Genomic DNA, 27,028 nt, shown 5'->3' with positions numbered 1-27,028 from the left:
GTTGCATCGGGAGTCTTCGAGGAGCAGGGAGGAAGCACAGAGGAGGAGGGGTGCCGGGAAAAGAGGGCACTTTCCTCTCTGCCAGTCCCGGGGCACGTGGAGTGTGAGAAAATGCACGTCTTTTCCTGAAGAAGCTGCAGGGTACAGTGTCTTCACCCAGCAGGCAAGTTAAGTCAGAGCTGGGAGTCGGAGAAAGTATTGAGACGAGGACAGGGACACAGGATCTTGAACAGGAGACGGAAATCTGAGAGCTGGGGAGGGAGGGGGAAGGTGTGGGATCTTCATCAAAAGAGGCCCAGAGCAGCATGACAGGAGGGGGTAGCACATTCCAGGAGCCAGTGTGTGTGTGTGTGTGTGTGTGTGTGTGTGTGTGAGGAAAGGGAAGGGGCAAACCAGACTGAGAAAAATCACAGAACAGAGCAAGGGGGTTTCAATCCTGATACTCTTTACATTGCCTCTTGGGCTTGACGGAATTCATCTCTGGCCTGGTGTGTGTGTGTGTGTGTGTGTGTGTGTGTGTAGCAGGGAGGGGAGGAGAGGGAAGGGGCAAACCAGACTGAGAAAAATCACAGAACAGAGCAAGGGGGTTTCAATCCTGATACTCTTTACATTGCCTCTTGGGCTTGACGGAATTCATCTCTGGCCTGGATTCATTATGTATTGTTTAGTATAGTATATGTAGTATACTATAACATTGTATATATGTTGATAGTAAAGTATAGAATAGTATAGTATATATAGTTTTGTACGGTATAGCATATAAAGTGTAGTGTATATAGTTTCGGATAGTGTATTACAGTATAGTATCATGCAGTATAGTAGAGTATGCTATATCTATACAGTATGGTACAGTACAGTGTGATATGGTCTGTATAGAATAGTATCATGTAGTGTATATAGCACAGCCCAGCCCAGTACAGAATGGTCAGGCAGTTGGCTCTTCAGCTGCTGGGACACACTTGAGTGGCACAGGGAGGGCCACGTCACTGTCTTCTCTGCGCCCCATTTGCTGGTTCAGTTTCTGTCCACCCTTTGGGGGAGCCTTGCTGTGGCTGAGTGGGAGTTTCATGGGGAGCCACAAACCAGACCTCACCCACTCACCTGCTCAGCTCATGGCTGTGTTGCCTTTGCCAGTGTTATTCTGTTGAAGACATGTCCTGTTCTTCTGGGTTTTTTTTTTTTACTTAAATTTCTTCAATGCCTATTCATTTTGCTCAGCCTCTGATGTTAGTTGCTGTTTATACTATCCATTACAGCACTGATATTTTCTGCTAAATCGTTTTATAAAACATCACAAGTACCCAATAAGTGTTTCTGGTGACGGTTTGTTTTTAATTTGAAAAGTCTTGATGAATATCATTTGCATATTTTAGTCTTTCCAGTTCTTCTTTGCTGAGGGTGTTTTCAAGGTATGTTCTTTTACTTCCTGAAGGGGCAAATGATGTGAAAATCCTTCCAGGTCAAGCTGTTTGTCCCACTCCAGGGTGCCGAGGGATAGGCCATATCCGTGGTCCACGGTATTCAGGACATCACAGGTAAAATTTTTTCTTATTTAAATTATTTCAGGGATGAACTGAAACATGATGCAGATTAGCAGCTGTAGGAAGCATCGTAATGACCCTCTGGGAGCCAGACACCTCCCCATCATACTCCCCCATCGCTGTCCCGAGGCCCCTCTTCAACATTTCCCGTGTTTGCCCAGCCCGCGTTCCTCCGGGCCTTTTGGCCTCCTGAGGCCCGGCCCAGACGACCAGGCTTCCCAGGGCCTCTGCCCTCTGACACTTGTCTCAGCAGGTGCACACATGCCCCACCCTTCGTCCCTCGTGCTCCTGAATCCTCCCCACACAGCTGCCCGTCTTGCCACCTTCTTAAGAAATTCCAGAACCTCCTGCCGCTTCGCCCCTGGCTCTCACCTTGCCTCTGTTTCTTTTTCTCTCTCTTTTATTTATTTGGGGATGAGATAATTCTGTTATAGGATAAAAAATAGCGTGAAGTTATGTTGCAGAATATGCCTGTGTTTTAAATATGTGATAATAGTATGGGGAGGATAGTGCTCATAATGAAAAATAAGTACAAATAAGTGTTGAAGTCCTCGCTGCTTTTTCTGTCACCATCAAGTGGTAAAGTAGCGTATAGATAAATTATTCGTATTGGTGATCTAGTTACAGAATATGTAAATTAAAGCTGAACAGAATTGACATCCGATTTGTCCAAATACACAAACAGATAAAACAAACACATAGATAACTATGAAGAGAAAAGGATAAATCATATATGTGAAACAAGGAAATGTTTGTTTGGATAAAAGAGATCCACAGAGAAGTCGTCGCTGTGTCAGGTGCTTGCAGGTCTGGAAACCAGTGCTTCAAACAGCTCTAAATGAATCAAAGCAAGTGTTACTATAAGAAGTAATGCTGATGTACGTAAATATGTTATATGTGTAAATATAATACTAACACTTAATTGAAAGAGTTCTAAGTCTTTTGTCACAGATATTTAAAAATCAAATACCTACTCTTGCACATGTTTGAAAAAGTGACACAAATTGGTTAGTGTATTACATAAGCTTCTTTGCATTCAAAATCAGACCCTCGTGAATCTCCGTTTGACTTGGCATCCTGGATGCCCATGGTTTTTCACACAACACTTGTATCATTAAGAACCTTGGTGGTGCAGCATTTCTTGAGTTCTCCGCTCAAAAAGGGGGCTTCCAAGGTGTTGGTAATATTGTTTCTTGATCTGGTGCTGATAACCAGGGATGTATTCAACTTGTGAAAATTCATTGAGCTCAAGTACACTAATAATACTTGTACCTTTCTTTATGAATATATTATACATCAATAAAAAGTTGAAAATTAAAAAAAAACAGTAACACTTAAAAGATTATAATATAGCAACCATAAAAAAGAAAGAAATTGAAGACATGTAGACATCTTGGTTACGTGGACAAAAGCAGGACTCGCAGCTTATAAGAGAGGCCCTGGTGGTGAAGCTGGAGTTCTGTACGAGGGAAGGGAGGAAGAGAGAAAAGGGCACGGAGGAGCAGGTGGGGGAAAGAGCCATCCCATCATCGGGTCGGGATCTGTGTGAGGTGAGGACCCTGTCGATAGAACCACTTTACAGTCATTACTAGGGGTGTGTGGCTGTGGATAATCTTCTTCAGGCTTTTCTGGTGTGTTTATGTTAGTTTTTAAAAACCTAGAGCTGCAGAGTCCAACATGGTAGTTCTAGTCATATGGGTCTGTTTACATGGAAATTAATTACAATAAAAAACAATGAAAATTTCAGTTTCTCAGTTGCAGTAGCCACATCTCAGTTGCTCAGGAGCCGCCTGTGGCTCGTGGCTGCCGCATTGGACGGCCCAAAAAGTTCCTCTGGACAGCCCTGAGAGAGCATACCAGGTTCTGCCTCCTCACGGTGGATTTTTGAGTGCCAGGTACTTCTGGATGGATAACTGGACATCCTAGTGCCTCCTTCAAAGCTTGAATCATTATCCTCAGAGTGAGCCGGCCAGTACGTGGTGGTCGGTCTGTCCCTTATTGTCCTCTGCAGTTGCCCGCCTGTGGCACCAGGGCTGGGGTCACCGACATCACCCGGGCCGCTCCTGGGACCGCCGAGGAGCTCACTCACCCCAGCTGACTTGCCCCCCTCCCCCGCCGACCGCGATTCTTATGTGTAGGTTATTCACCTTCCCCTACTTGGATTCTGAAAACATGGACCAGATCACAGTGGACACACTCCACTGTGTTTCAGCAGCTTCCCTGAACTTTCTCATCCAGTATGGCCCAAGTGGGTCTGATTGCTGTTCTTAGTTATAGTATCTAATGATGAATAATACCTGACGTGATTCTCTCCAGCAAGTAGCCTTTACCGGGTTGGCATTCAGAACTTTGGAAGAAACCAGAAAAATGTAAAAATAAGGAAGTGTTTGTTTAAAAAGGCATTCTATGAAGCTTAGAAAAAAATGAGATAACTGAACACGTGATAGAAGAATGGGACTTTTAAAAAATTTTTTTACTTTTTTAATTAACATATAGTTGGTATGCAATATTATATATTGCAGGTGTACAACATAGTGATTCCCAATTTTAAAGATTATATTCCATTTATAGTTATTGTAAATATTTGCTATATTCCCTGTGTTGTGCAGTTTATCCTTGTAGCTTATTTATTTTATACGTAGTTTGTACATCTTAATCCCCTAACCCTATCTTGCCCCTCCCCACTTCCTTCTGCCCAGCGGTAACCACTAGTTTGTTCTCTATATCTATGAGTCTGTTTTCTTTTTTGTTATATTCACTAGTTTTAAGTTTTAGATTCCACATATAAGTGATATCATACAACATTTGTCTTTCTCTGACTTAACTTCATTTAGCATAATGCCCTCCAAGTCCATCCATGTTGCTGCAAATGGCAAAATTTCATTATATATATTCCATGTAATTATATATACAATTATATATGTATATATTCCATTGTGTGTATATATATATATATATATATACCACATCTTCTTTATCCATCCACCTGTTGATGGACACTTAGGTTGTTTCCATGTCTTGGCTATTGTGAACAGTGCTGCTGTGAACACTGGGGTGCACATATCTTTTTTTCTGACTCTTTTTGAATTATGGTTTTCTCAGGGTATATGCCCAGTAGTGGGATTGCTTGGTCGTATGGTAGTTCTATTTTTAGTTTTTTAAGGAACCTCCATACTGTTCTCCATAATGGCTGTATCAATTTACATTCCCACCAACAGTGCAAGAGGGTTCCCTTTTCTCCACACCCTCTCCAGCGTTTATTGTTTGTAGATTTTTTGATGATGGCCATTCTGACTGGTGTGAGATGCACATATCTTTTTGAATTAGTGTTTTCGTTTTGGGGGCATATATACCCAGGAGTGGAATTGCTGGGTCATATGGTAGCTCTATTTTTAGTTTTTGAGGAACCTCCATACTGTTCTCCACAGTGGCTGCACCAGCTTACATTCCCACCAGCAGTGCATGAGGGTTCCCTTTTCCCCACGTCCTTGCCAGAATTTGTTATTTGTGGTTTTTTGTTGAAGGATGGAGCATTTTTAGGGAACTATGAGGCAGGATATGTTTTGTATACAGACCTCACATCCACGGGGCAGCCCCTGGTGACGGCGGGTGACTGGGCCGCAGCTCTTCTGCTGGCCTAGACCTTGTTATGCTGGAGCAGGGCTCCTGTAAGAAAAAGGAACATCTTCAAAATGGAATCACCTTAGTGATTCCATTGTCTCAGAAAAGAAAAATAAAAAGCGATGAGCACCTGTACTTGGCTTCTCTCTAGAATGGAAAAAGACAAAAATTAGAGAACTGAGTTTTCCTTGGACTTACATGCTTATATAGAATTTATAAAGCGTTTAGACCATCAGGTAAATAAATTCTGACTTACCTGTGAAAAGCTTTTCTTACATTGAACATTATGTTGTGCCCAAGGAAGGGGGAGGAACTTCTTGTTGGAGGAGTGGTGACCGCAAGGCAGTGTAGGAGGGTGGGGTCGCGGGTGATGGAAGGTCGGTTCCTGCAGGTACCGGGCGTTTCTGTCTCCTGCTTTAATCACTTTCAGTGACAGTCTGTCTTTGGCAATTTTACCTTTGAGGTGCTCGTTACTCATTGACTGACTGATTCCATTTTCAGTTAATACACTGATTTCTTTTTAACAACTAAATTTATTTTGTTTTGTTTTGTTTTATAAATTTATTTATTTTATTTATTTTTGGCTGTTGGGTCTTGGTTGCTGCATGTGGGCCCTCTCTAGTTGCGGCGAGCGGGTTTCACTCTTCATTGTGGTGTGTGGGCTTCTCATTGCGGTGGCTTCTCTTGTTGTGGAGCACAGGCTCCAGGTACGCAGGCTTCAGTAGTTGTGGTATGCAGACTCAGTAGTTGTGGCTCATGGGCTCAGTTACTCGGCAGCATGTGGGATCTTCCCAGACCAGGGCTCGAACCCATGTCCCCTGCATTGGCAGATGGATTCCCAACCACTGCACCACCAGGGAAGCCCAAATCTGTTTTTAATTCACTCTAGGTCATGACATTCTGAATGTCATTTCCCAGGTTAGTCAGTTTACTTATGTGACTCTGTGTATAACTTAAGAATTTATTTAAATCCTCTTGTAATTAACTGGGTAAAAAAATTTTTATATCATTCATAATCTGTGGGTTTTGTTTTCATGTTATTTCTTTCATGTTATTGTAGTCTAAATCTTACATAGCTGTAAAATATGAAGAATATTATTCTTTAGTGCATGTCTTGGTGGTATCTGTTGAGCATGTCTCTCACACACACACACACACACACACACGCACACGCACACGCACACACACACACACACACACACACACACACTCTTACACGTGCTAGAAATTTGCTGTAACACGCCCGAAGTTATTATTATACATTTTGCTTCTTATATGTCAGATCAAGAGATGAGAATTTTAAAATGTTGCTGCATTCTCCCAGAATCCTAGATGTACTATTATAATCATGTCTAGCTGAGTTTCCTGAAGAATTTAAATTAAACATTCTAAAATGAAAGTTTTTATTTAACTTGTCTCAGATGCATACCTTTACCAAAGAGTCAGCATTCTAGAAAATGCTTTTTACAGTCTCTAGTCCAGAAGATTCTTAAGCAAATATTTTTGTATCTTAAAAAATGAAGAAAAAGTAAAACAAGAAGCCCCCCTGCAGTTTCATACAAAACAACTCAATTGACTTGTGCTCCCAAAAAGCCTTCGGGAAGCTGCTTTTAGGAAGGTGGCTGTTTCAGCTGCTTTTCCATGAAACTCTCCCAGGCAGTGATGTGCTTGCAAGGAGTGAATGTTGTTTTCACATTTCATGTCAGAATTTCTCACTCAGATGTTGAAGGCTTGGTGTTTTGAAAGGAAGTAAACAATATTCTTAAAATAAGTTGTCAGCATCTTGTTTTGTGCAGCTGACAAGAACGGTGACATGAGGATGTCGCTGAAGACATTTGAAGAGAACATACCACTTTCAGAGATCAGGCAGACCCCTTGGTATCCTTTTTAGATGAATTTCAGACAGGTTTATTTTCGTTTTCATGTAAATAGTCAAGGGGTTAAAAATGATATTCAAAGCTGTTTAGAGTTCAGTAGAAGCTGCATAAACCATTATTTGAAAGAAATTGCATCAGTTCTTATCTGTATGAAAATAAGACTTTTGGCACAAAATTATCACACAATTTACATTTTATTTGAATGAATTTACATAGTGAATAAAAAGAAGTAGGTATATTTGTTTACATAGAAATATTTAAAGATGACAATACTGGGACTACAAGATGTAAACCTACTTTTAAGCCAGGGTCCAGGATTAGGTATGTTGTTTTTTCTAAATGAGCAGAACATAGACTCTGGAAGACTTGATCTAACTCTGTGCCATAAAACATACAAGGGTAATTTACTTAGGAAGTAATGATTATTCTTTACACAGAGAGCCAGGTACCGTCAGAATGTAAGGACCCCCGCCCCGGTGCTCCGGGTGGGATGCAGGACCCGAATCGCCAGTGTCACACCATAAAGAGCACAAATGTAAAGGAGCACCTGCTGCTCAGGAGTGAGGGGTCAGATAGATCTAAGGCGTTTGGGTGCTCTTCATGGAACCTTCTAGCACAACTCAGCCTCTATTTGTGGTTTGCCTGGAACTATTTTGCCAACTCAAGAATTATGATGGAAATTATTTCAGGTTGTTTTCTTCTCTTCACATCTGTTCTCCTACAGATGTGTGGTGTGTGTGGTGTATGTGGCATGTGTCAGTCACTGTGGTAACGTCTGAGGTTTTAGACTGGCCTGAGTTGGACTTGCAGACCTGCCATTTACTGTAACTAGGGGGCAGATGGCCACACTATGCTTAGCCTCAGGTTCCTCATCTGTAATTGGGAGGTCTTTGCAATAGAAAAGGTTAAATTCCATAATGAGACTAAGACACATGTAAGTCTTAATGCACTTTATGATACAGTATCATGTTACTGAAAGCATAACTGCAGGAAATATACTGAGAAACACAATAACATTAGGAGATTTTAACTCATCCATTTGAGACTATGATAGATTAAGTAGGGAAAACAAATACAGATATATAGAATCTGAATAACATGATTTTAAAAAGACAAAGACTGACCGGAAGCTATATGTCCAACTGAAAAAAAAAAAAAAAACCTACTTAAGAGCACTTTTCAAAACTCAACTATTAGGCCACAGACAACATAAATTCTGAAAACCAAAACAATTCAGACCCATTCTCTGATCAAGTGCAATAAAACAAGAAGTTGTTGGGGGGAAAGCCAATCACCTAGAAGACATGCAAAAACATTCACAAATACAGCTTAAGCAATCAGAGGGTCAGAGGAGACCCAAACCCAAATCTTAGAAAATCCAGATGGAGTCTAATGAGGACACTAAAGAGATAAACGTTTGGGACACCACTGTGTGTATGTTCACAGGTAAATGTAAACCCTACACAGCAAGAAAGAGTGAAAATAAATTACTTAAATATTCAACTAGAAGAGTTAACTAACTTTTTAGACGAGTAGAAAAAGGAAAGGAAGAGCAAACTAGAAGTTGAAGTGAATGAACTGGAACACAGAAAACAAGTAAACGGGTCAGAGTATCTTGAAACAAAGCAGCGACACTGCAACAGTAGACCATCCATGGGGGTGCAGCGGACAGTGCGGTGTTCTGAGAGGTGGGGCCCCCGAGCCACAGCTCTTGGGTTTCTTGTTCCGTCGTTTGTCCGACTTTCCATATGATGTTTTCTTTTAAATGGTTGATCTTCCTGGTGGGTTTTGGATAAACACAACCTGGTCGTATCACACTGCGTCAGACCTCTCTCCTCGTAGCCCAGCCCTGGCTGGCTTCAGACACCTGCCTGGTCACCCCTCACCTGCGAAGCCCTTCTGAGCTGCACTGGGCATGTCAGGTGGTCCCCGAGCCGACACACCCCCTGCAGGTGACCCTTCTGGAGCCGCCTCTGCTCACCTCCCAGTCTGAGCCTGTTTCTCGCAGGTGGACTGCACAGCCGTCTTCCTGGGACCTACCTGCCTGCTGGAATCCCCTCCAACTCCCTCTGTCAGATCCTCCCTGGATTCTGTCCTCATTTCCCTGGTTTATTTCTCCTGGCTTTGGAGCGTAGGGTTGTGGGAGATAGTTATTTATTTATTTTTGTGTGTGTCGAAATATGTGTTCTCTCTCCTCAACCACAGTTGTTTAGTTGTGGATAGAATTCCAGTCGGAAAACTTTTCCTTCAGATTATTGAAGACATTGCTGCATTTTCCTTAAGTTAATGGGAAGTTGGCTGTTGTTCAGATTTCACTTCACAGAAAAGATTGTCTTTCCCTCCCACCCACTACGAGAATCTCAATCCAGACATGGTCGGGACTTTCTGTGTGTTCCTGCTGTGCTGGAATGCGCCTTCCTCGCTCTCTGGTTCAGTCTGGAGACTCACACCTCTTATTTCCAGAAGCCCCTGTGTGAGTTCTTCTTTCTGCCATCTTTTCTCTTTGCTCCATTTGTTTTCCTTCACAGATGCCCAAATTTTCTCTCCTTTCTTTAAACGCCTTGTCTTCTGTTCGCTTCCTTGGAATAGCTCAACTTTGTCTTACAATCCTTTGATTTTTTTTTTTTAACCATACTGTGATTTTTTTTCAGTCTGTGAGAACATGTCCTTATTCTCTGATTTGTTTTTTGTTGCATCCTGTTCTTACTTGCTGGGTTAACTTAACCAACATTGACTGGTTAAGTTAACCCAGCATTGACTTTTTCCCCAGGTTCTTGTGTTTTGATTTGTTTTCCAGTTAGGTTGGTCGGCTTCTTTCTGTCACGTGAGAGGCATTTCTCAAGTCCTGGTGGTCTTTCTCCAGGTTCACTCTTTCTTTTTTTAATTTAATTTATTTTTGGCTGCGTTGGGTCTTTGTTGCTGTGCATGGGCTTTCTCTAGTTGAGGCGAGCGGAGGCTACTCTTTGTCGTGCACGGGCTTCTCATTGTGGTGGCTTCTCTTGTTGCAGGGCACCAGCTCTAGATACACAGGCTTCAGTAGTTGTGGCTCACGGGCTCAGTAGTTGTGGCGCACGGGCTTAGTTGCTCCGCGGCATGTTGGATCTTCCCGGACCAGAGCTCGAACCTGTGTCCCCTGCATTGGCAGGCGGATTCTTAACCACTGAGCCGCGAGGGAAGTCCCTCCAAGTTCACTCTTGAGAACAAGGCACCAGCAAACCTTGCTCAGGGCCTGCCAGCTGGTGGGATTCAGGGGCAGTGGTCAGGAGGGGACTGGCCAATGTCGAGGAGCCTGAGTCACCAGCAGGGACCCCTTCTTCTAGTAAGTGCCTTCCAGAAGAGACTTGCTTCCAGATGTTTCCAGGTGGGTTTTTGTGACATCTTCTCTCTGCAGACTCTTGGCTCCCAGCTTGCCCATTTTCCAGCCTTTAAACTGCATGAACCTCTGTTATCTGCTGTCATTTCTTCTCTCATGCTTTGTCCTTCTGTATTTATACCCTTTCATTTATTTATTACTTTTTTTAGTATCGAGAGAAAGGATTGATTATCAAGGAAAAATGATAAATTCAGTTTTCCAGTCTGCCATTTTTTCTCTCACATATTTTTAAAGGGTTTTTTCATGTACTTTATTATTATTATTTTCTTTTTTTGCGGTACGCAGGGCTCTCACTGTTGTGGCCTCTCCCGTTGCAGAGCACAGGCTCCGGACGCGCAGGCTCAGCGGCAATGGCTCACGGGCCCAGCTGCTCCGTGGCATGTGGGATCTTCCTGGAGCAGGGCACGAACCCGTGTCCCCTGCATCGGCAGGCGGACTCTCAACCACTGCGCCACCAGGGAAGCCCCTATTTTTAATGTTTTTAATAGATGTTTATTGGAATATAATTGCTTCACGGTACCGTGTTAGTTTCTGATGCACAGGAAAGCGAATGAGCCATATGCATACACATGTCCCCATATCCCCTCCCTCTTGAGCCTCCCTCCTGTCCTCCCTATCCCACCCCTCTAGGTCATCACAAAGCAGCGAGCTATCTCCCTGTGCTATGCTACTGCTTCCCACCAGCCAACTATTTTACATTGGGTAGTGTATATATGTCGATGCTACTCTCACTTTGCCCCAGCGTCGCCTTCCCATTTTGGACATTAATCCTTTGTCAGTAGCTTCATTTGCAAATATTTTCTCCCATTCTGAGGGTTGTCTTTCTGTCTTGTTTATGGTTTTCTTTGCTGTGCAAAAGCTTTTAAGTTTAATTAAGTCCCATTTGTTTCTATTTCTGTTACTCTAGGAGATGGGTCAGAAAAGATCTTGCTGTGGTTTATGTCACAGAGTGTTTTTCCTATGTTTTCCTCTAAAAGTTTTATATTCTATCTTTCTGTTTTTGTGCTAGTACCATACTGTCTGGATTACTGTATCTTTGTCGTATAGTTTGAAGTCAGGGAGCCTGACTCCTTCAGCTCCATTTTTCTTTCTCAAGATTGCTTTGGCTATTTGGGGTCTTTTGTGTTTCCATATGAATTTTAAGATTTTTTGTTCTAATCCTTTGAAGAATGCCATTGGTAGTTTGATAGGGATTGCATTGAATCTGTAGATTGCTTTGGGTAGTAGAGTCATTTTCACAATATTGATCCTTCCAATCCAAGAACATGGTATATATCTCCATCTGTTTGTCATCTTTGATTTCTTTCATCAGTGTTTTATAGTTTTCTGAGTACAAGTCTTTCGCCTCCTTAGGCAGGTTTATTCCTAGGTATTTTTATTCTTTTTGTTGCAGTGGTAAATGGGACTGTTTCCTTAATTTCTCTTTCTGATTTTTCGTTGTTGTTGTATAGGAATGCCAGAGATTTCTGTGCATTAATTTTGTATCATGCAACCTTACCAAATTCATTGATTAGCTCTAGTAGTTTTCTGGTGGCATCGTTAGGATTTTCTATGTATAGTGTCATGTCATCGGCAAATAGTGACAGTTTTACTTCTTCTTTTCCAATTTGTATTCCTTTATTTCTTTTTCTTCTCTGATTGTTGTGACTAGAACTTCCAAAACTATGTTGAATAAGAGTGGCGAGAGTGGACATCCTTGTCTTGTTCCTGACCCTACTGGAAATGCTTTCAGTTTTTCACCATTGAGTGTGATGTTGGCTGTGGGTTTGTAATATATGGCCTTTGTTATGTTGAGGTAGGTTTGTTTTATGCCCACTTTCTGGAGAGTTTTTATCATAAATAGGTGTTGAGTTTTGTCAAAAGCTTTTTCTGCATCTATTGAGATGATCATATGGTTTTTATTCCTTAATTTGTTAATGTGGTGTATCACATTGATTGATTTGCATATACTGAAGAATCCTTGCATCCCTGGGATAAATCCCAGGTGATCATGGTGTATGATCCTTTTAATGTGCTGTTGGATTCTGTTTGCTAGTATTTTGTTCAGGATTTTTGCATCTATGTTCATCAGTAATATTGGTCTATAATTTTCTTTTTTAGTGATATCTTTTTCTGGTTTTGGTATCAGGGTGATGGTGGCTTCGTAGAATGAATTTGGGAGTGTTTCTCCCTCTGCAATTTTTTGGAAGAGTTTGAGAAGGATCGGTGTTAGCTCTTCTCTAAATGTTTGGTAGAATTTGCCTGTGAAGCCATCTGGTCTTGGACTTTTGTTTGAAGGAAGATTTTAAATTATGGTTTCAATTTCATTACTTGTGATAGGTCTGTTTATATTTTAATTCTTCCTGTTTTAGTCTTGGAAAATTGTAGCTTTCCAAGAATTTGTCCATTTCTTCGTGGCTGTCCGTTTTATTGGCATGTACTTGTTTGTAGTAATCTCTTACAATCCTTTGTATTTCTGCAGTGTCAGTTGTGATTTCTCCTTTTTCATTTCTAATTTTATTGATTTGCGTCCTCTCCCTCTTTTTCTTGATGAGTCTGGCTAAGGGTTTGTCAATTTTGTTTATCTTCCCAAAGAACCACTTTTAGTTTTATTGATCTTTGCTATTGTTTTCTTCATTTCTATTTCATTTATTTCTGCTCTGATCTTTATGATTTCTTTCCTTCTACTAACTTTGGGTTTTGTTTGTTCTTCTTTCTCTAGTTCCTGTAAGGTCAGATTGTTTATTTGAAATTTTTCTTGTTTCTTGAGGTAGACTTGTATTGCTGTAAAGTTCCCTCTTAGAACTGCTTTTGCTGCATCCCATAGGTTTTGGATCATCGTGTTTTCATTGTCATTTGTCTCTAGGTATTTTTTTAATCTCCTCTTTGAATTTTTCAGTGATTGTTTTCTTCAGTGATCTCTTGGGTATTTAGTAATGTATTGTTTAGCCTCCATGGGTTTGTATTTTTTACAGATTTTTCCTGTAATTGATATCTAGTCTCATAGCGTTGTGGTCAGAAAAGATACTTGATACGATTTCAATTTTCTTAAATTTACCAAGGCTTAATTTGTGACCCAAGATACAATGTATCCTGGAGAATGTTCCATGAGCACTGAGAAGCAAGTGTAACCTGCTGTTTTTGGATGCAATGTCTTATAAATATGAATTAAATCTATCTGGTCTATTGTGTCATTTAAAGCTAGTGTTTCCTTATTAATATTCTGTTTGGATGATCTGTCCATTGGTGTAAATGAGGTGTTAACATCCCCCACTATTATTGTGTTACTCTCGATTTCCTCTTTTATAGCTGTTAGCAGTTGCCTTATGCATTGAGTTGCTCCTATGTTGGGTGCACATATATTTATAATTGTTATATCTTCTTCATGGATTGATCCCTTGCTCATTATGTAGTGTCCTTCCTTGTCTCTTGTAACATTCTTTCTTTTAAAGTCTATTTATCTAGTATGAATATTGCTACTCCAGCTTTCTTTTGATTTCCATTTGCATGGAATATCTTTTTCCATCCCCTCACTTTCAGTCTGTATGTGTCCCTAGGTCTGAAGTGGGTCTCTTGTAGACAGCATATATACAGGTCTTGTTTTTGTATCCATTCAGTGAGCCTGTGCCATTTGGTTGGAGCATTTAATCCATTCACGTTTAAGGTAATTATCAATATGTTTGATCCTATTACCATGTTCTTAATTGTTATGGGTTTGTTTTTGTAGGTCCTTTTCTTCTCTCCTGTTTCCCACTTAGAGAAGTTCCTTTAGCATTTGTTGCAGAGCTGGTTTGGTGGTGCTGAATTCTCTTAGCTTTTGCTTGTCTGTAAACCTTTTGATTTCTCCATCGAATTTGAATGAGGTCCTTGCAGGGTAGAGTAATCTTGGTTGTAGGTTCTTCCCTTTCATCACTTTAAATATATCATGCCACTCCCTTCTGGCTTGTAGAGTTTCTGCTGAGAAATCAGCTGATAACCTTATGGGAGTTCCCTAGTATGTCATTTGTCGCTTTTCCCTTGTTGCTTTCAATAATTTTTCTTTGTCTTTAATTTTTGTCAATTTGATTACTGTGTGTCTCGGTGTGTTTCTCTTTAGGTTCATCATGCCTGGGACTCTCTGCACTTCCTGGACTTGGGTGGGTATTTCCTTTCCCATGTTAGGGAAGTTTTCGACTATAATCTCTTCAAATATTTTCTTGGGTCCTTTCTTTCTCTCGTCTCCTTCTGGGACCCTTATAATGCGAATGTTATGTTTAGTGTTGTCCCAGAGGTCTCTTAAGCTGTCTTCATTTCTTTCTTTTTATTTTCTTTATTCTTTTCTGTGGCAGTGAATTCCACCATTGTGTCTTCCAGGTCACTTATCCGTTCTTCTGCCTCAGTTATTCTGCTATTGATTCCTTCTAGTGTAGTTTTCATTACAGTTATTGTATTGTTCATCTCTGTTTGTTTGTTCTTTAATTCTTCTAGGTCTTTGTTAAACATTTCTTGGATCTCCTCGATCTTTGCCTCCATTCTTTTTCCGAGGTCCTGTATCATCTTCACTATCATTATTCTGAATTCTTTTTCTGGTAGGTTGCCTATCTCCACTTCCTTTAGTTGTTTTTCTGGGGTTTTATCTTGTTCCTTCATCTGGTACATAACCCTCTGCCTTTTCATCTTGTCTGTCTTTCTGTGAATGTGTTTTTTGTTCCACAGGCTACAGGATTGTAATTCTTGCTTCTGCTGTGTGCCCTCTGGATGAGGCTATCTAAGTGGCTTGTGCAAGTTTCCTGATGGGAGGGACTGGTGGTGGGTAGAGCTGGCTGTTGCTCTGGTGGGCAGAGCTCAGTAAAACTTTAATCCGCTTGTCTGCTGATGGGTGGGGCTGGGTTCCCTCCCTGTTGGTTGTTTGGCCTGAGGCGACCCAACACTGGAGCCTACCTGGCTCTTTGGTGGGGCTAATGGCAGACTCTGGGAGGGCTCACACCAAAGAGTACTTCCCAGAACTTCTGCTGCCAGTTTCCTTGTCCTCATGGTGAGGCACAGCCACCCCCCACCTCTGCAGGAGACCCTCCAACACTAGCAGGTAGGTCTGGTTCAGTCTCCTATGGGGTCACTGCTCCTTCCCCTGGGTCCTGATGTACACACTACTTTGTGTGTGCCCTCTAAGAGTGGAGTCTCTGTTTCCTCCAGTCTTGTCAAAGTCCTGCAATCAAATCCTTCAAGGTCTGATTCTCTAGGAATTCCTCCTCCCGTTGCCGGACTCCCAGGTTGGGAAGCCTGACGGGAGGCTCAGAACCTTCACTCCCGTGGGTGGACTTCTGTGGTATAAGTGTTCTCCAGTTTGTGAATCACCCACCCAGCAGTTATGGGATTTGCTTTTATTGTGATTGAGCCCCTCCTACCCTCTCATTGAGACTTCTCCTTTGTCTCTGGATGTGGGGTACCTTTTTTGGCAAGTTCCAGTGTCTTCCTGTCGGTGATTGTTCAGCAGTTAGTTGTGATTCCGGTTCTTTCGCAAGAGGGAGTGAGCGCACACCCTTCTACTCTGCCATCTTGAACCAATCCCCTCCAATTCTTTTGTATGTTGAATAGACTCCATATAAAGATGAATCAAATATATTCTTAAATTTACATTTTTTTGACTGTCAAAATCTTTAGAACATTAATCTTTGGCTTTCTTTTGTGACACTTGAGATGCTAAATGCTCTTCTTTTTTCCCTAATCCAAAGCACCCACTTGTATTAAATGAATTTTAGGTTATATACTTTATTCTTTTCTTTCTTTCCAGTTTTTAAGCAAAACAGTCAACTCTTGGGGGGAAAAAGTGGGCAAAGAACTTTGCAGTCATACTTAAAACAGCCATGTATATTTATTTCTATATGTTTCACTGGTTCCAGTGGTGACCTCAGTCCTTTCCAGCTACAGCTTCCTTCCTTTTTCTTGACTTAACCTCTTTTATTCCCTGTTCTGGCACAGTTCTTTTCAAGGTTTGTTGTAATTTGTCACTGGTGCCTGCATATTTTCTTTACGATCTTCGCATGTCGGAGACTGCATCTCCCCTGGGAGCCATTTGAGAGGAGACAGAGGTTGTAGCCCAGACCCTTCTCTCTCAGAGCTCTGTCCATGGTGCCTCCTTCATCCTCTGGTCCTCACTGTGGTGCAGGCAGAGTCTGGTCCAGCCCAACCGATGGCCCTTCACAGTAGCCCGCTGTCCTTTTATCAAGGTTTCCCATGGGATACTTTTATGTCCCTGCATGTATATAAATGAAATTTAAACTTCCCTGCATATGTCTACATATGGTTTTCTTTTCACTGAGTTCACCTGTAACACTATGTACTCTCGCCGTTTTTAGGCCAAAGTCCTAAAAAAGTCATTTTTTCTCTGAGTATTTTTTACAGTTTTCTTTGTATTCTGACTGTATTCATCTCTCCAAAATTTCTACCGTATGACAGAGGATCCCCTGCATCCTCTGCAGTCTCCATCCCCTCTCATCACTTGCATTTCCTCACCCTTCCGTCTGAGAGGTGGGGAAATCGTGTGAGTATGTGCTCTGCGTAGCTGGCAGGAGGCTTTGTGCCCTCTGTGAGATCTTCCACGCAGTTACTGTGTTACACCTTCTGGGAGCTTCCTACCTCCCCACTGCCGTCTACCGCCTTGAGTGGCGCTGTTTTAAGTGGGCGTTGAGGGAGACATTTCAGATACAGTTTATCCCAACACACAAAAGTCCCTGCAATGGAAAGCATCTTTTCTCCATTTATTCTTTCAAAATAAAAACAGTTTCATGTGGTCTTACCCTTAATTTAATTTAAGAATATTCCTTATAATTTTAGGTCGTTGGACGCAGGGTAAGTTCCAAACATCTCAGGGTCTCAGTTTTTTCATCTGCAAAGCATGACAGTTGGACTAGGTGATTTCACATTTCCTTTTTATTTCCAATATGTACAATATTATTTACATATCAACCATCTCAATGCAGTTGTCTTAAGATTTAGGGCACACTGTCTGGAGAACACTTATTCCATTGCAAGTAACTTACCCATATGTGGATTTCAGTGTTTATTAAAACGTAAGTATCTTGAGTCAAGGATGTGTATTCCAAATGCAAGGCACATAACTGCAAAACTGTTGCTAGCAGAAGGAGGTGGGTTGGAATCACCCCTTTCCTAAAAATGCCTCAAGAATCAAGATTAGGGATCCTTCCATTATTTGCTAGGCATAGGAAAAAATATATAATTCCATTAATTAACTTGCTCTGATTTCCTAGAGTTACTCAAATTCTTGAAGAATTTGTCCTAGCTGATCTGAATGCATGGAAAACTCTGTAATGTGAATTAAAATGCGTTATTTTTTCCCCAAGAGATAGCATCCCTAAGCCTAGGAAGTCTGTCACTCTCTATAGTTTCTTTCTTATACATGAATTAAGCTTAAAAATATCATTCTTTTGGAGACTGTGTTTTCTTAACTTTTAGATAAACACGATTATTAAAAGGTGATGGCTAGGGCTTCCCTGGTGGCGCAGTGGTTGAGAGTCCGCCTGCCAATGCAGGGGACACGGGTTCGTGCCCCGGTCCGGGAGGATCCCACATGCCGCGGAGCGGCTGGACCCGTGAGCCATGGCCGCTGAGCCTACGCGTCCAGAGCCTGTGCTCCATAATGGGAGAGGCCACAACAGTGAGAGGCCCGCGTACTGCAAAAAAAAAATAGGTGATGGCTAAAATCCAAGGAGATGACGTGGCCAGGGACCGTCTGCCTTTTTTGAACGAGGATAAGGTTGGTAATACAACTTATTTCTGGAAGTTACTCACAGTGCAGACAATAGGGTGAATGAAGTTTATACAAAATTTGAATGTTGATGTTTTTCCTTTGGAAAAATTCTTTTGTACAAGACAAGCGCAATCATAATAACATGTTATATTAGCATATCGTTTAACTCCTTGCGGAATGTTTCCACGTGCCTCATCTTACGTACCACACAGAGCAGCTGTATGATGCAGGTTTTATTATCCCTGTTTTACACATGATAAAAGTGAGTCTTTGCCAAAGTGTGTCTTCTTAGCACAGCGAGGAAGAGGCTGATTTTACACTGAAATCATGAAATCCTGACTGCTTGTTTGCTCCTCTTTCTCCTACTCCCAGAGACATGGTGGAAATGACGTGGTAGTTGAAATTACGTCTCTCATGTGCAGATTAGGAAGATTTAAGGTCAGAAAGGGAAATTGATACTAAACTATGCACAAAACTTCTACATCTGGATCATCAGCTGTTAAGGAGATTGTTAAGAATGTTTTCTCGCTTGAGACAAAGGCAAACAAAGAGGACTTCCAGGATTCCTTTCAAACTAAACTTTTGCCTCTCAGCTCCAAAATGAACACACACACACACACACACACACACACACACACTCTCTCTCTCTCTCTCTCTCTCTCTCTCTCTCACTGTCTCTCACAGACTCTTACAGACAACGGTAGTTGTTACTCATAATTTGTTATGGAAAACAAGACTAGAAGCTATCTGAATGTCTCTTTCCACTTTGGTACGTAGAACTGTTAAATCCTTGTGAAACATGAACTATCAATAAGAAACTTACAAATCGGAAATCTGAAATAAAACCGCTATTTATGAAAGTACTAAGCTAGATATGATGATTTTAATTATCCCTTTGTCTCGATTATTCTCCTTTTGGTGAAATAATAAATACAGCCTCATACTCCAGTTTCTGTTATTATAGTTCAGTGCCGACATGTCAGATTTAATATTCATTTGCCTGTCTTTGTGTGGAGCCAGATGGAGAGGTGTATTGCCTATTTATAAGAACTAGCTGTTACTACTGAATTTTCCAAATTACTTCAGCAAAAACAGTGGGCGTGTTGAGGATTGTTTAGGATTGCATTAGAAATGCCAGAGCAGAAGTCCAAAGTAAATAACATGGTGTCACGTATCTACAAACGATGGCCCTGGTGACTAAATCAGACACATGGTGTTGACCTCAGTTACAATAATACATGCCCCAGAGGCGCGAGTGTGAAGGAGAGCACATAGCTCGGTCGGTAATAAATGGAGTTTGATCTTGGAGGCCTTTTATAGAATGTCGTAAGCACCAGTTATGCAGTAAAGAGCAAAATTAATTTCACAGGATACAACAATTCCATTCCTGGTTAAATGCCCAGCAGAAATGCATGCATAAGTTCACTAAAAGACATGTGCCGGAATGTTTGTAGCAGCACATTTATAACAGCCCAAGCCTGAGTCTTCCCAAACGTGCATCAGCAGTGAGTGCTGAACCGCAGCTTGTTTATACAGTGGAAGCTACGCGGGGAGGAGAAGGAACAGACTAACCACACAGCGCCACAGGTGAGGCTCATGGACCCACGGTGACTGAAACCTTTGAGCCAGACACAAAGGGCAAACACTGAGTGATTCCATCAACGAAAGGGACAAAAGCAGGCACAACAGACTACACTCTGAACTCCAGGACAGGGTCACCCCTGGGGGTTGCCTGGCGGAGGGGGAGGGAGTGGCCGCTGGGGAAATACTCTGTTTCTTTATCTGATGCTCCACCAGCATGTGTTCAGTCTGTGAAAACAGCTAATAATCCGGGCGATCTGTGTGTAAGGTCTACGTCAGTAGAAAAACGTTTGCAAACAATTACCTCAAAAATATTGAAGTAGCCCTCCTGGCTGACATCTCTCCCAAGTTTCTACAAACCGAACCTCTGTGTTTGGTGGACCTTGCGACAGTGTGACATGGCCCTCCCATCTCTACCTCTCCATGGAGATCCAACGTTTCTCGGGGAAACAGCCGCAGCCCGGCCCCTGGGCTCAGGGACCAACTCCAGGGGCCCCCCCTCACTGCCGTCCAGATGCAGCGGGGCTATTTTCAGCTCTCACTGAAGTTTCACAGCCCACAGGGCTCATCTTAGGTTTTAATCTGCTTTGCGTGTCTCTATCATGGATTAAAAATGAACAAACAGAACAGAGTAAAATGTGGAAATTTCCCTGAGTTATGAATTAGGAGGCCAGCTTTTCTGCCCTGTGGGTTGCATGCATTCCCAGGCTGATGGCCTGCTCTTGGTTCCCTTGACCTGACTTTGGGTCGGGTGGAGAAATGACTTCTCCTTCTGTGAGACAACAGGTCTGGCAGAGACACATATCAGGATAGTGATGCTGACCTTAAGTTCCTTCTACTAGGATTTATATTTTATGAAAAACCACGGTTTCATCCTGGAATTAAGCCTGGGACACATCCACCTCCCACACACGTGGAAGAGGCATGGAGTCTGCTGTCAAACGGAAATTGACCAGGCTTCCGTGCTATTTAAACTAGATTGTAAAGTAGATGATACGTACGATCTTAGGAAGAATGAAATAGCGGGAACCTACCTGAGCGTCTCCTGAACCCTGACCCGTGAGCACTGACACTCGGCCTCCTTCTCTCATCCCCACTGCCCGTGCGTTGGTCTGAGAATTCTTTGCTGGTAATTCACAAATACTAAAATTCTTTTTGAAAGGGAAGGAAGAGCCAGGCTTTGTTAAGCGGCAAAGTGCTGTCACATGGGAGCACAGGAGCGTCCGGGGTGTCTGCTGCCCTCGGTGGCCGCCCTCATGCCCCCGTGCCTTCTGCAGACCTGGCCTCCTCTGGAGAGTCGTCCCAAACACGTCCAAACGTGTTTGCAGACGTAAGTGAAATAGGGATTTCAGCACAGTATCCCTAGCTGCCCGTTTCTACAAGCTCGAGCCCGCTGCTGCTGGCGAAGGAAACCAGCGCTCTCGCTTTCCTCAGCTGCGACGCGGTACAGTGAATGTCCTTCCTGACTGGCGGGAATTCCGCGGCAGGCTTGCTGGCTGCAGCTCCAGGCGAGGCAGGGATCAGCCTTGTGGAGGGGGTTCTTTGCAGGGAAGGGTGCTGTTCTGGGAAGAGCTGGTGATGCTCAAACGTGTAACTGCACCTCGATGGGAACATTTGTGCCAGCTGATCGAAGTCCTGCCCTTCTGTAGTGTAATCCCCGAAGGATGAGGCCGCCCTTCACGTGGTCAGTCACTTCCGGCGTTAGTTACTAGACAATATTTAAAAATAAGGTACATAATTGGCGGGTGAAATTCTTATGTGTTTTAAGGGATTCTTCTAAGTAGAATAGCTAGATACTTCAAAGAAACGCACTGTAGACATTTATGACTTAAAAAATAGTTAAAACAAGAATTTGCATTTATTGTCAGTAAAAAATAAAAGTCTTTAACAGAAATATATCCCCTGGAATGGCTTAGGCGTCTTTCTTTTCTCACAGTTTTTATTCGTTCGTTGAACAAGCCTTTATCGAACGCCCTTTATATGCCCAGGGCTGTGCTCTGTGTAAGATCTACCCCGTTTCTAGAAGCTCACAGTCTAGGGAAGGAGATGACGTTGACTAAATGACATGAGAAAGGTCTGTTTGGGGAGCCACATCCAGGTGGTCCTATGAGGGTCTCTGAAGCTGGTCGAAGCGTTTCAAGAAAACTTTCCCCAATAGATACCTTCCTGTGTCCTGAAGGGTGAGTAAGAGTTACCCAAGCAAAAAGTGGGAAGGAGGGATATTCCAGCTGAGACACAGAACGTGTGTGTGTCTGCATATGTGTGTGTGTACATGCGTGTGTGTGTGTGTGTGTGATTGCACTTAATTTTAATCTCGCGTACCTAGAGCCTGGACTTGGGTGGTGATAATGGGGGACAAGGGGGGATGATGAGGCCGATGAAGTGGCCGGCACTGTTCCCATCGTGGTGCTCTCCAGCCGTCCTGGCTGCGGGCCTTCTTAGCCACTCAGGTAAGAGCTGCGAGAACAGATGTTTCGTCTCGCCTTCGGGTCTGAGCCCGTTCAGCCTGGCTGCTGTCTGTCCTCGGGTTCCTGGGCTGGAGGCCGACTAGTGCCTGTCACTAGCACGTCTGATGTAGTGAAAGGAAGGCCTAGCTCTTCCTTCCCATGTTACTAATACCGAATATTAGACCTTCTTTCTGTGAGTTTATTGGACGACCTCCAGCTAGCTGGTCCAGGATGTGGCATCAAGAACACATCTTTTCTAACAATGTCACAGTGGTTTTTTTTTTTTTTTTTTTTGGTCACAGTGGTTTTATTGTTAACAATCCACTGAGAAGATTTTTTAATGACACTTCAACATTGGGCTTCTGTTGTATGCCAAGAATTTGACATATGATGCTGAATTTAATTATCACAACATACATTTTACGATAGACCTGATCTCCATTTCATAGCTGAGGAAACTGTGGTTGATTTTGGAGGGTCGGCCGTCTTCCTGATTTCCGGGGAGTGGCAGAGCCAGAGTTTGAACGTAGATTGCTTGAGCCCATCATTACGCTGAGTCCCACTTCCCTCTCCTGCTGTTGAAACAAGGATGCGACGCTGCTGAGGGACTTGTACCCCCAGGGACTTGGTTGGGTAGTCGGACCCTCGCACGGGCTCCGCTCTCTGGGAAGTGGGCGAACCTCCCTCACAGCAGCTGTTCCATGGACTTTCTGTGCTCCTTCGTTCCCTGCTTCTCCACCTCTTCTGCTCTCTGCTGCAGGCTGGCCTCAGCTCCTACTTCACTGAGAAAGTAAGAACCATCCGATCATGACTCCTTCCCTCCTGGCGAAACAGAGGAGTCCTTCTCTTGACGGTGCCGGTCTCTGAACCCACCCCTGTCTCCCGTCCATCTGTAAATCTGTCCCTCTTCTCCACCCTCAGCCTCTTCCTTTTTAAGAGCATCTTCCCCACGAGACCCAAACATGCTTAGAGTATCCTTGGAGAGAAAAACTGTACAGCAGTGGAAATAAATAAACTACACACAAGGAGGTGCCTGAATCTCACAAACATGGTCATGTTAAGTGAAGAAGCAAGACCAAAACAACGCATCCAGCATGACGCCAATTCTATAAGGTTCTGCAACAGCCCAGAGCAGGCAGTGTTGTACGGCGATCCATGCACAGCTGGAGAAACTGTAAAGAAAGGCAAAAAAATGGTAGCGGGAAGGGATTGGGGCTGGCGAGGGGTACCTGGGGCTTTGGCAGTGCAGGCAGTGCTCTCTTTCTTGGCCATGATGCTGGATGAGTAGGTGTTTGCTTCATAATTATGTTTCAAACAGAACACACATATATTTTGCCCTTTTATATGAAGGGGTTTCCAACAACAAAAAAAAAGCATACTAAAATTTAAACGTGCCCAAATCTATTACATTTTTAAAAAATCTTTTCTCAACTCAGGTCCGTCTGTAACGTTTTTCCATGCCCCTCCCTTCAGCCCCGGGCACTCTGAGGGGTGGCGTGTGCGCCCACCCGCCCCTCCAGCACCCCTTCTGGCCACTTTGCCCACTGACATGCTCTCCTAGGTCACCCGCAGCCCCCCTTGCTGCTGAGCACCGAGGTCATAAACCCTCCCAGTCCTGCCTTTCTGCAGCACAGCTGGTTCTGCTGTGACCCCCTCTCTGTGCTGGTCCCCACGGCATCACCTTCTCCTGTCCTGCTCTTCCTCCTTAGTCTCCCTTGGCACCTCTACTGGATCTGCTCTTGAAAGGCTCTGCCTCTGGGTCCTTCCTCGGCTACCATTCCCCGGGCTCCCCGTCAGGAGCCGTAATGCTGGCTGTGGACCGGCCACCAGGAGAGCTCTGCCTAGGCCTCACCTCCCAGAGAGTCAGGCTTTCCTGACATGGGGTGGGACCCAGGGCTCAGGGGGGCTTTCAGGTTCCCCGCGGGTCCAGTGCGCACGGGGCTGAAACCACTTCTCCTGGCTCCCCTGGCACACTCTCCTGGTGTCACCTCGTGGATGGCTCCAGCCCGAGTCACTTGGGCAGAGACCTGTGTGTCCAGCTGCCCCGGCGAGCAGCCGCTTCTGGATGAGCACCTGGCTCCTGAGTCTTGCCGTGTCCAAAGCCTCCTCTCCCACCAAGATTTCCATGATGGGGGGGGGTGCCCCTTTCTCCAGTTACCCCGCTAGCAAAGTGGGAAATCATTCTTGACCCAGTCCCCCCTCACACTCCGATATTCAGCCATCCACCCAGTCTCGTCCACAGATTCTGCTTCCTCCGTGCTCTCCAGTGGGTCTGTGTGTTTGCGTCTTCACTGCTGCCCTATCTCATGCTGTTCTTCCTCAGGGACCTGCTCGGCGCCCTCCTGGTTGGACCAGCACCTCCACTCTGCTGCCCTGACTGTGGTCAGGCTGGCCTTTCCCAAATGGGGAGCTGACCCTCTCACCACTCTGCAGAAGCACCACTCAGCAGCTCTCCTTTCCTTACAGAAACAATCCAAGTGGCTTACAAGGCCCACTCACACTCCAGACAGGTACAGGTTCCAGCCTCGCAGTGTCCCCCCATGTTTCTCTTGCTGCTGGAAACCCTCTCGTGATTCCTGTTCCCGAGTTCCTTTCACTTGGTGACCCCACTCATCACAGGGCAACATGGACATCACTCCTTAGACAGTTTCCATGGCTGCCCCCCTCTCTGCGCCAAGTGCGACCTCCTACCCCTCAGCACAGGGTCCCAACCCCCGGTGTACCTGCCGCACACTTGCAGGCTTGTCTTTCTTCAGCACTGATGGCATCCCTGAAGGCGGATGCGTTGACCATCACTGAACCCTGCATCCCAGCCAAGTGCCTGGCACACAGGTGGTGGAAAGTGATAAAACAGCTTTCATAAGGTTGAAAAAAATATATTTAAGAATTATAAAGAAATAAATAACAAAAGACATCTTCCAAGTAAATCAAACAGCAGATATTTATTGAGAAAGGAGCGATGCAGTTCTGGAAACTGGATTGTGTTTCAGTGAACTTCTTGACTCTCTTAGTCCATTTGTGCTGCTATAACAAAATACCACAAACTGGGTAGCTTACGAACAGCAGATATGTATTTCTCACAGTTCTGAAGGCTGGAAGTTCAAGGTCAAGGTGCCAGCGCAGTTGTAGCCCAGTGAGAGCCTTCTACCTGCTTCAGGCTGCCATCCGCTGGCTGTGTTCTCACCTGGTGGAACAGGCGAGGCATCTGTGCAGCCTCTTCTAAGAGAACTGATCCCTTCACAGGGCTCTGCTCCCGTGGCCTGAGCACCTCCCAAAGGCCCCACCTCCTACAGCATCGTGTTGGACATTAGGATTTCAACATATGAACGGGGGAGAGGGGGACACAAACATTCAGACTACAGCACGGACTAATTATTTATTCCAGAAACATTGTTGAAATACTGCTGTGTCCCAGGCACTATGGTAGAAGCTGCAAGAAGTGATAAAGGGAGTGTATGACTCTCAAAAAGACCTTGTTGTCTAATGAGGTTGAAAATATAGGAAACATATGAATACAGATGATTTAATACAAAGTAGAGAATGATGAGTCTCTTAGAGGAAGCACAGATGAGTACTTAGGGTTTCACGGGAGGGAGAGATTAATTAGTGGTGGAGCCGTCACTGAAAGCTTCCTGGAGGAAGCAATGTTCAGGCTGTAATGTGATTGGAGCAAGCCAGGTGCGCCTGTGGGGGAGGTTGGGAGGGGGAGGGCAGGGGGTGGTTTCTCGGCAGAGGAACGGCACTGCTCGCCCCCTCACTCAGTGAGGGCACATCCCAAACACGTGAGCATCGCCTCTCTCCCCAGCTTTATTTACCTGCATCAGAATACATATTTATCGTGTGTGTGTGTGTGTGTGTGTGTGTGTGATGTGCATCACTGCACCTCCAATGCCTAGAACAGTTCTTGGCATATGGTAGGTGCTCAATTAATATTTTTGGAAGGAAGAAGGAGAGAAGACGGGGGGGGGCAGGATTTGCATTTGAATTTGGTCGTCATCTCCAAGTAGGTAGACCGTGGATATTACAGAGGTGATGAAAATGTGTTCCAGATGGCAGGATCCTCCATACTTAACTTAAGTGTACACTGGAGCAATTTAAAACGCCTTGTTTCATATTTACTATTATCTGGGCATTAAATATCCAGTTTTGGAAAAAATAATTGTGACGGTAAAGTCAAGTTGTCTTTGAGCTGTCCATGATTGGTAGGACAGGAAAAGAAAACTGCCCCAGGAGTGGCACAGAGGAAGGCAGTGGTTTAGTGCTCTTGAAACAGATGAATCAGTGAATACCTCTGAGAAATCCTTTTCCATTCCTCTTGTTTGTATTTACCAAATAAGGAAAAATAGCAATCAGAGGACTCCAAGGAGCCTGTGGAAGCCCCTTTCCTTTTTTTTTTTTTTTTTTTTTTTTTTGCCGTACGCGGGCCTCTCACTGTTGCGGCCTCTCCCGTTGCGGAGCACAGGCTCCGGACGCGCAGGCTCAGCGGCCATGGCTCACGGGCCCAGCTGCCCCGCGGCATGTGGGATCTTCCCGGACCGGGGCACGAACCCGCGTCCCCTGCATCAGCAGGCGGACTTTCAACCACTGCGCCACCAGGGAAGCCCCCACTATTACATATTTACTTGTGATTCCTCCAGTATTTTGGAAGTGAAATGTTCCATAAATACAAGTTGTTACTCCTTGGTTTTCATTTGCTTTTTTTCACACATCCCTCCAGTTTTATCTGTGTCATAGCTTTACTTTAAATGCAACAAAGCTCCATCGGTTTTTGTGGTTATACAATAGCATTTTTGAACTATTTTGAATATGCTTTCTTTTTTGAGCCTTCGTTCTCTTCTGTCACAGTTTCTGAAAACAGAAGG

The 27,028-nt window shown here is 43.8% G+C and overlaps 1 protein-coding gene across 1 annotated transcript in view; it reads left to right on the top strand.

The window, feature by feature from the left end:
* Positions 1-27,028, top strand: part of L3MBTL4 (L3MBTL histone methyl-lysine binding protein 4) — a 297,887-nt gene that overhangs the window by 152,213 nt on the left and 118,646 nt on the right. Inside the window, exon 14 of the mRNA XM_024763900.1 lies at positions 1,433-1,535. Within this exon, the coding sequence (XP_024619668.1) occupies positions 1,433-1,535 (103 nt within the window). The remainder of the gene's footprint in view (positions 1-1,432; positions 1,536-27,028) is intronic.

The sequence above is a fragment of the Neophocaena asiaeorientalis genome, unplaced genomic scaffold, assembly GCF_003031525.2.
Source record: "Neophocaena asiaeorientalis asiaeorientalis breed wild unplaced genomic scaffold, Neophocaena_asiaeorientalis_V1.1 scaffold110, whole genome shotgun sequence".
NCBI classification, from domain to species: Eukaryota; Metazoa; Chordata; class Mammalia; order Artiodactyla; family Phocoenidae; genus Neophocaena; species Neophocaena asiaeorientalis.
This window is presented reverse-complemented; position numbering and strand designations above follow the sequence as displayed.